This window comes from Acipenser ruthenus, chromosome 19 (assembly GCF_902713425.1).
Source record: "Acipenser ruthenus chromosome 19, fAciRut3.2 maternal haplotype, whole genome shotgun sequence".
Lineage (NCBI taxonomy): Eukaryota > Metazoa > Chordata > Actinopteri > Acipenseriformes > Acipenseridae > Acipenser > Acipenser ruthenus.
Window position 1 is genome coordinate 14,467,645 of NC_081207.1, and position 10,250 is coordinate 14,477,894.

At 40.0% G+C, this 10,250-nt stretch overlaps 1 protein-coding gene across 1 annotated transcript; it reads left to right on the forward strand.

Annotated features, from left to right (window-relative positions):
• Positions 1-502: 502 nt before the first annotated feature.
• LOC117424459 (tumor necrosis factor receptor superfamily member 1B-like) lies at positions 503-9,753 on the forward strand. Its single transcript, XM_034040803.2, has 10 exons — positions 503-707; positions 2,657-2,729; positions 4,192-4,320; positions 4,810-4,935; positions 5,281-5,377; positions 6,428-6,513; positions 6,815-6,931; positions 8,117-8,148; positions 8,508-8,754; positions 9,065-9,753. The coding sequence occupies exons 1-10, from the start codon at positions 621-623 to the stop codon at positions 9,289-9,291; spliced, it is 1,221 nt and encodes a 406-aa protein (XP_033896694.2). The 5' UTR covers positions 503-620; the 3' UTR covers positions 9,292-9,753.
• The last annotated feature ends 497 nt before the right edge of the window (positions 9,754-10,250 follow it).

The window sequence follows — 10,250 nt, forward strand, 5'->3', positions numbered from 1 at the left end:
CCCACACCTACCTACACACAGGAAAAAGAACACACCCTTCTGTCAGAACTTCACTTTGCAGAGAAAAGGAAGCTCACAGCATCTCTGGTTTCTAAGCACTAACTTTCTTTATTGCTGTTTTAATTCTAAACATTTTCTTATTCATCGATAAATAAATTTTTTCAAATGTATATCTTTTTATGGCTTATGTTAAGTGTTTAGTGGGATATTGTTACCAAACATATGAATTCTTTCTTGCGCTAATTTAGCCTAATAGTATATTTATTCAGTGTTTTATTTATTGTATTTATTTAAGCTAACATATAGTTGTTGGTATTTTAATATATATTTCTTTCTTACAGTCTAAAATGCTATAGAACGAGACTACGTCATAAATTATAACATTTATTAGCAAATAAATATAACTTCCGAATTCCTAATTAATTGCATTGTTATATATTTATTTACGCAGTTTTCTGTATATTAAATGAACAATAGTACAACAAAAGTCTTTAAATTGATCTGTTTTTTTTTTAATCAATAATAATTACTGGAGGTCAAGAAAATATTAATTTATATATACTTTTATTTGTTATGTAAAACTTTATAAAACTTTCTTTTAACATTTGTTTGTGTAAAAAATGGATTTTTCTTTTTTGAAACTACCTGGATTTTTTCTGTACATAATTTATCTTGGAAATTTGGGAGAAATCATCGCTGCTCCATTGGTAAGATATCTATCTATCTACCTGTCTGTCTGTCTGTTTTGATCGGTCGGTCGGTATTATTGTAGTGTTTGGGAATGCTTACTATAGCACCTAGACTGGAACACAGTGTTATTTGCCTTTCTACCTTTCTATAACAAAAACTGTTAATAGGGTGTACACTATGGGACCGATTCACCTGCCATTGCACTGTCAATAGAGTGTACACCATGGGACTGATTCACCTGCCATAGCACTGTCAATAGGGTGTACACCATGGGACTGAATAACACAATTACATTATTATTACAGTTTAAGATCACTAGACTCGACTGCACTAGAATGACATTGTAACTGCAGTTTGAGATCACTAGACTAGAATGACATTGTAACTGCAGTTTGAGATCACTAGACTAGACTGTATTGGAATTACATTGTAACTGCAGTTTGAGATCACACTAGACTGTACTGGAATTACAGTCTAACTGTAGTTTGAGATCACTAGACTAGAATGTCATGGTAACTGCAGTTTGAGATCACTAGACTAGAATGACATTGTAACTGCAGTTTGAGATCACTAGACTAGACTATACTAGAATGACATTGTAACTGCAGTTTGAGATCACTAGACTATACAGAACTAGCTTCAGTTGAAGATCAATGTAGTTTATCACGAAATTGCTCTGCCGAAGGAAATTGTTTCTGTTCTTTATGTGGTGACCTTGAACTCGCAAGTAAATGTTTTTTTTTTTTTAAACAAGAATATAGTTAAGGATCATATCCACTGTGACACAAATTCAGACAAAAAAGCTTGATATGATTTTTAAAAATGCACCTGTTAATTTGAATATATAATGCAGAGAGCTCCTCAGTTAGTTACCATTGAAGCAAACAGACAGTCCTGTTTGACCAGACACTCCAGTCTCATTCCTGCCTGACTGGGTTTACCCTCCTGTGTGTGCACTCGGCTTCATCAAAAACAACACATACATTGTTGCCTTGCCAGTTAGTTTATGCTGTGTTTTTTTTAGCTGCAGGCAGGCACACAAGCTTCCTCTCTCCTTGAAGTTTCTGTCACACTTTCTGTCATGAGAACTAAACAGACAGATGGACAAACAGACAGACAGACATCCTCCTGTTACGGCCTGCAGCAGCAGGGGGTATGATCGGAACGCTGTATATACAGTGAGCTCAGGGAAGAAAAACAGAAATGGAAACAGAGAAATGAACAGAAATGAGATCTCCATTCCCCTTTGTTTACATTGTTGTGTTTTTGTACACTGACAACATTTTACAAGAAGCTCCTAGAAAGCTGATATTGGGAGGCATGTAAGGGAACAAACTTGGGAACATATGGAAATATGTATTTAACACTATGTGGCAGTGAGCATTTAAATGGGTGTTAACTAAGGCTTTAAAACCCATTCTTTTACCTCTTATTAGCTTTATTAACATGATCACTGAATATCTATATTTGTCATGCTATTATTATATATTTCATGTAAAATTACTTATTTTTTAAAGAACTGTAGATACTATGATTCACTTTTTATTAAAAGTCAATAGTTTCCAATTCTCAAAAACTTCAAAGACAATTCAATCAAGTTTTGCTGTTGTAATCAATTTTGCCAAAAGGTTATGTTAAAAACAGAGATTTAATTATCTGGTGACTCATCGAAAAAGGATTATTACATGCGTAATACATTTCCAATGATACAGTGCAGGGCAACGCTTACAGTGTCTATCACACCCTGCCTGCTGAAGAGACATTGCACCCCAAAATATATTGTACAATAACATGGTTCAAGACTACTGTCTGTCTCCTCACTGATATAAACTAATAGAAGTGAATCTGTCCAGTCGACCCCCTTTCCTTGTCTCTTACGGTACAAGACTACTGTGTTTTTCTACTGATCAGGCCTGTCTGTAAATGCTGAGTATTTATTAAATGGAATTCTTTTTTTTTCTTTTAGAAAAGGTGCAACAAAAACAACAATGAATATTTTGAAGAACTCATGAATCGTTGTTGTACAAACTGCCAACCAGGTAGTTATATAAACATCTGGTATTATAAATGTATGAATTAAATTACTGTAGTTTACAGTGTTATATAGCCAGCATTGCCCTGTGTACAGTACAGTACAGTACAGCGAGGCTCTGCCCAGCACAAAGCGGGCAATGCCAGTGCACTAGATTACAACTTCATATAGACACCATGTTGGGTAGCTGCTGTAGTTCAATACAGGGTTTATATTATTATTACATAGAAACCATGTTGGGTAGCTGCTGTAGTTCAATACAGGGTTTATATTATTGTTACATAGACACCATGTTGGGTAGCTGCTTTAGTTCAATACAGGCTTTATATTATTGTTATACAGACAGCATGTTGGGTAGCTGCTGTAGTTCTGTCCAAGGTGTTATATAGTGTGGTCCTGCCAGCATTGCCCTGTGTACAGGACAGTACAGTGTGGCTCTGCCCAGCACACAGCAGGCAATGCCAGTGTAAGACACAATAAACCTCACTATTTATTTAACCCATAAACATGATTAACATTATTATAGTGATAATGTTACTAGTGCTAATAAGAAGTAAGTGAATGGCTTATAATCTTTATTTTTCACTGCATTGTATGTCATTGTTTTGTGTTCCTATGAACCTCTATAAAGGGGGCAGTGCTCATGTTGCTGTGCTAGTACCAGCAGGGTGAGATGAGGTGAGGTGAGGAAGCAGGATTCACAGCAGCCCTGGCTGTCTTCATGTCTTCAAGCCTTTGCCTCCCTGCCCTCTCTCTCACGCGCAGCAGTTGGGATGTGGTTTGGGCCTGTTTCCTTAGTAACCAGGTCTGTGCGTTAACCAGCTCATTATTAAAAACACCCCTTCAGTCATCAGCTCACCATATCCTGTCTGACATCCTGTTTTGATCTGTATTGAACTACAGCAGCTACCCAACATGGTGTCTATATAAAGTTGTAATCTAGTGCATTGACATTGCCTGCTATGTGCTGGGCAGAGCCTCGCTGTGCTGTACTGTACACAGGGCAATGCAGGCGGGACCACACTAGAGCCTCACTGTGCTGTACTGTACACAGGGTAATGCTGGCGGATGCAGTAGAGCATCGCTGTGCTGTACTGTACACAGGGCAATGCTGGTGGACCCACTATGGCTGTTTACTCCAAATAGTCATTGGCGTAGTTTTTTCTGAATGGGGAAAAAAAACAAAAACAATTCCAGTTCTAAAATTTATTTGAAAAAGCCTCAGTATATTTAACACTTGAGTTTATTGATTATTTCTGGTTTGGAAACTTACTTGGTGAGTTCTCTTTGGAGTAAAGAGCTTTGAGAATCTAGCAGCCCTTTCACTTTATTTGTCTTTGTTGCTCCCTTCCTCTCCCTCCCTCTCTCCCCTGTCTCTCTTTGTCTCCCTCCCTCTTTTCCTCCCTCTCTCTCCCCCCTCTGTCACCGTCTCTCTCTCTCTCTCACTCCCTCCCTCTCCCCCCCTGCAGGTTCCTATATGAAGCATCGCTGCTCTCTCTTCAATGACACTGTGTGTGTTCCCTGCCAGAAAGATCACTACACTGATATCTGGCACCACAGCTCTGAGTGTGAGCGCTGTAAACAGTACTGCAAACAAGGTGCACTAAAACTTCTTACAGCTTCCTCCGAGCAACACAGAGAAGTGCTGGACAAGGCTCCTTTCAAATCAATTCCTTACCTCCTGTATTACTAGAGCAACATTATCAGTGGACCCCTTTAAATGACTGCTAACCAATGGCTCTTTATTAGTGCTAGCAACATTATCACTGGTCCCATTTGAAGATTATGTTTTTACTTGTTTGGAATACTCTAATAGTAAGCAAACATTGCTGGTGATTTCCTGGTTCAAAATCACTTCCTGTGACCTACAGTACAGGAACCATGTCTTTACCCAAACCACGATTTCACCTTGAAGCAATGTTGTAAACTAACACAGACACCAAGAAGGAACCATATATTTGTATCAATAGGATTATTTTGGCACGCAGTCTGCCTGCCTGCCTGTCTGTATCTGCTTTCTCCCTGCCTGCCTGCCGAATTGCAGTTGTAATTGTGTTTAATTTGCAATACCTCACTTGTTTTTTCAGAGAATGGTTTAGTTGTGGTGCAGAGCTGTTCCAGCAGCAGTCAGTTAGTCTGCGATTGTAAACCAGGCCACTCCTGTGAAATACCCACCCCTAGTGGATCCTGCCTCAGCTGTGCTCCAAACACAGGTACCTTTCATTAGATACAAACACTGGAATAGATTTGAATGTGCCCATATTTACTGTATATATAATTATACCTCATAGTCATGCTATTAAATAGGTATGAGAATAGTAACTCATGAGCTTTTTAAAGAATTATTTTTCTGCATTTTTGAATAAAATACAGTTGAATGTATTGTTGTTTATTTATAGTTTATAGTCTAGAACAGATTCATGAGCAGTATATAACACTGCGTAGTACACATAAGGGTATAGATATATTTAATCAACACATGTTGAGATATCTAGCATCGAATAACTTGTTTCAGAAAGCTGTGTAGTAAGTTCCAAATCATTGTTTTGTATTGCTAGGCAACCAGATGACTACTTCCCCTCCTGAAAAAACGACTTCCTGTGGACCTGGTACATTCTTAAATGGGTCTTCTGGCATGTGTCAACAGCATAAAAAGTTAGTTCCTACTCAGAATTATATTTGTTATATTCCTTTGTTTTGGTGGTTCGTTTCCTTAACTAGTGAAACTCTTTAGTTCTATATCTGTGTGTCAGTTGATAGTTGACACTATGCCTTTGATAGAATGCAGTAAAGTCTATGGGGGAATGTGACGAAGTGCCCGACCCTGTGTGTATTTTCTGTTATATGTTGCGTGTGGTGTGTTAAATGTTGGTGTATAGGCATTGGTACACGGGATATAAACGGGTCTGTGTTTCACGTGTGATTTCAATTGTATATTTGTATTTAGGCACGAGGATGGCACATCACATCACGTGCATTTAAAGTATTAGTATGCGAACACGGGAAAGTGCACTTTAATTAATTCACGTGCAGTTGTACCGAGATTCCAATTGAATGATTGACTAGCAATCGAGTCTCGGTACAATTGCATAAAAAGCATCATGTTTTCACTCACTCGGGGTTGTGTGTTCGGTGAGTGGAGAATAGGTGTGGAGAAGGAGGTAAAACTAACGAGAAGTAAAATAATAGTAATAAGTGTTCTTACTCGCCGTGTTTGTCTGTTCGTCTGTTTACTGTTTAGTCCGTTTTGTTTATATATTTATTTTGGCGTAAGTGCCGTGTCCTGTATGTTTGTTACCACCGTTTATTTTCTGTTCTGTTTATTTATTAAATGTTGAGCGAAAGCATTCGCTCAGCTTCACCAAACTCCACATCTCTCTGGTCTGACACCACCGACTCCGGCCGTCTTTGTGACACGGAAACAGTCTGGCTTTAACATTGGGGTCTATGGGGGGAAACAGACTGGCTTTAACATTGGGGTCTATGAAGGGGAAACAGCCTGGCTTTTACATTGGGGTCTGTGGGGGAAACAGCCTGGGGTCTTTTCTAAATGTTTATCATTGAAATGTATTAAATTTCTTTTAATGTTTCTAAATTCAGAACTATTGAGGGTTTAATAGTTCTGGGTGATAAAGGAACAATAAGTATATGTTTTGCGATAACAAACACAGGGCTGGTTTCTGATATAAACCTTGTATAATTCAGCTGTGTGGCGCTGGGGAAAGAGCTGGCCGTTGAAGGCAATGTTACAGGAGACACTCTCTGCATACAGAAGGAAAAACAAAAGCCAGGTGAGTTTCCTTTTTTAAAATTCAGTTACGTGTGTTTAGTAACAATATTAGCTCCATTGTGGCTCTTATATTGGGCCTGTGCTGTGTAGTAAACTATAGGGATGTAGAGCCAAGATGGCAGACACAGGGCCACAGTTTCACAACTACCAATGTTAAAGCCAGGCTGTTTCACCCCATAAACCCCAATGTTAAAGCCAGGCACACAACAAACATCAAATGATTATTTTCTCTATTTCTATTGACAAGATTTTCCAGAAGGGCTGATCTGAATGTTGTGGTTTCGGTTGCTTTTCTGTTTCAGATCGATTTCCAGATTTTGCCGTGCCGATCACTGTCGTGGGGGGTGGTGGTATGATTTTTTTGGGGGTGATCACAATGTTATTATCAAAGAAAATAAAACTCCTTGGATTCAAACGAGGTAAGGTGATGTCATTGTTTCCATGCTGTTTTTCTACACCCTATTATGTTCCTTTTCCCTTCTTGCTCCCCTTCATTGGAATAGACTCCCACTTATCATAAAACAGTCACCCACACTGCGTAGTTTCCGCTCCTCCCTCAAAATGCATCTCTTTTCCCAAGCCCATCCTACTGCTACTTCTGGCCCCTGATCTCCTGTTACGACCCTTCTTTCCTGGCCCTGACCTAGCCTCTGGCCCTCTGCTTTCATTCAAGCAACTATTCTGTCTCCCCACCCTAGCCCAATAAACTTGCATTCTTTTCATCCATTTTCCTGCTTTGTTTAAACTTGTAAAGCACCTTGGCTAAAGGCGCTATCAAAATTTAACTAAATAAATAAATTGACAGTGTTGTGGCAGGTGAATCAGTCCCACTGTTACCATACTACACCCTATTTATAGAATAGCACAATAGGGCAGCTAGAATGGGACGAGGCTGCCATTGGTAGAATGGGATCACTATACCCTTCCTACATGATCTTCAATGGCAATGCAGACACAGACAGTGGCACTACAATAGTTCTGTATACTACTGAGGTCAGTGGTAGCACAAGTATATTCAATAGTGTGACGCTGCAATGGGTAGAATGGGACCACAGTGGAATCAGAGTTTGACACCCCAGTGGAATCCCAGTTGAATGTGTGATCCAATCCACACTGCTGGTAAACCATTGCAGTCCAGCACAGTACTATAGACGAATCAGACAGACAGAGTGATGCTGTAGGAGGACCTCTGTCTGTCTGCCCTCCTGCCAGTCTGTTTGACTGCCTGTGCAATCTATTTGTTCCCAGTCCATTGTTCAGTTGCCATTGATGCTAATGCTTCTGCTGGATCTGGTTTCTACTGGGTAACACACTGGGATTCGATTAGAATGGGATCACACTGGGATATGTTTGTACTGGGTAATGCACTGGGATTAGATTAGAATGGGATCACACTGGGATATGTTTGTACATGGTATTAGATTAGAATGGGATCACATTGGGATATGTTTGTACTGGGTATTAGATTAGAATGGGATCACACTGGGATATGTTTGTACAGGGTAACGCACTGGGATTGATTAGAATTGGATCACACTGGGATATTGAAAACCTGTTCCAGCATTTTATTTCATATCTAATGAGTTATTGTTTTATTTTTACAGTTTTCAAATCATGCAAAACAAAAGAGAAAGAGGTAATCAATCAATCAATCAGTCTACCTGTCAGTCTGTCTATCTCTATCTCTGTCTGCCTGTCTGTTTGTCTATCTATCTCTTTTTATCTCTGCCTGTGTATTTATTTATACACAGTTGAAACAGTTTTAAAGTCAAAGTGTATAATAAGAATGACGCTGCGCTGGAAGATTTACTGTTAGTGGGATTTTTTTTTTATTTCTTTGCAAAACAGTTTTTTGTTTTTCCAAGACTGATTTTTTGAAACCTGGGAAAAGGAAATTAGTTTAAAAACTGGTTTCAGGAAACCAAAATGGGTTTTGTACACTGAGTTTCTGTGCAGTTCTGTTCATTTTTAAACCCTTACCGTTGTCCCCTGCAGGTTATTAACGGCATTGCACATGTCCAGGAGACTCAAACAGATGGCCAGCTCTTAGCCAATGGGATGGTTTCAGCAACAGAGAGCTCGACCAATCACGCAGCTGCAGGCTTGCAGAGGGACCTCCCCCAAGCAGGGCCCGAGGGAGGCAATTGGTCCAGAGGGGTCTCGCCACAAACAGCCAATCAGAGGGCAGACAATGAGCCTGCCAGAAACAACATGCCCGCAGATCCAACCAATGGGCTGCTAGGTGAGTACTGGCAAAAAAAAAAAAAACCTTTGTGAGATTGATAAGCTATATTCCTCCTCCTGTCTCCCTCCCATCCCTCTCCTTCACTCTCTTCCTCCTCTACCCTACCCTCATTTCACACCTCACCTCTCCTCCCCTTTCTCCTCTCTCCTCTCCTATTCCATCCTCTCACTCTCCTCATCTCCTCTCTTCTCCTATTCCCTTCTTTCCTTTCACTCTCCTTTCTCCTCCCTCTCCTCTCCCCTCCTCTAACTCTCCTCCCTCCTCTCCCACTACTCTCTCCTCTCACTTTCCTCTCCTCTCCCTGCAGGTCCCCTGCATATCTATAGCCCCGGCATGGTGTTTGTGGGGTTGATAAACAATGTCCCAGGGCGCTCATGTGAGTCGAGACAGGGAGGGGCCGCTCAGGGGGACAGTATGGGAGACATGCTTAGATTCCCTCAGCAGGAGCAGGGGCTGCTGAGCAGGGGAGACGGGTGCCCCCTGCAGGAGGAGGGTAAGGAGAGCCACATGTCCAGAGAGGAGGGGCAGGGCTAGAGATAAGAACAACAAACAAGAAGCTTTTTAATGAAAGAAAAGAAAGAAACACATTACGAAGGCTGTATTTTTTTCACAGTTATAATGGATTTCACGATTTCCATGAAATGTACCCGTTGTCATGCAATATGTAGTCCCCTGTGAATATTCCCATTTCTGAAATGTGCGGTTTTGAAAACACAAGCTATAGTAAACATCAATTTTCATTTTATGAACCTGATAGGTGGAGCTGCTTTAGGTTAAATCATCTGTTGCACTTCCTGGGTCATTTCAGCTCAGCACGTCAGTCATTGGAGTTTGAACTATGACACAGGAAGTGATTCAGTACCAGGAAGCAGCAGCTATAGTGTTGTCGGTGAGATAATCTGCATAATCCAGAAACAACAAAATAACCCAGAGAAATTTGCTTTAAAAGTGAACTACCACACACAGCAAGAATGGATTGTAGTGTCGAGGTATGACACAGGCCAGGTTTTTGGGATGGAACCGCATAACAGTCTCTCGTTTTGATTGGTCCATGTCTGTCACATGAATATGTCGTCACACGAGTGGAAAAGCTTGCAGGCATTTTTAACATTGTGATCAAGAGAGAGAGAGTGATCTGCTTTCCACAACCTTACCATTAAAATATAATGTGGTATTACGCTGTACTGATATAACAAACTATGGGTAATTACTTTATATAAATTATCATGTTATGCACAAATGTAAGAATTGGCTTTCTGTGGTGGTGTACTTTTTTCTTTCAAGTAGCATATATCTATAATCGTTTTTGCGATATATTTTAATATAAAATGTATACTCTATTGCAGTTTTGTTAGAGGATACATTAGTTTATCTCTAATGTAATCACAGTTTTACATATAGACTGCCCCTGTTTTCATTTACGTCGCAAATTCTGGGCTGCTTTGCTTTTCAGATAACGTCCCAAATTCTGGGCCGATTTGGTTTGCAGATAA

Excerpts from the sequence above, each read along its gene's own strand:
- LOC117424459 (XM_034040803.2), top strand. The coding sequence starts at position 621 with ATGGATTTTTCTTTTTTGAAACTACCTGGATTTTTTCTGTACATAATT. Across the intron at positions 4,321-4,809 it reads TAAACAGTACTGCAAACAAG|AGAATGGTTTAGTTGTGGTG; the intron begins GTGCACTAAAAC and ends TTGTTTTTTCAG. Across the intron at positions 8,755-9,064 it reads TCCAACCAATGGGCTGCTAG|GTCCCCTGCATATCTATAGC; the intron begins GTGAGTACTGGC and ends CTCTCCCTGCAG.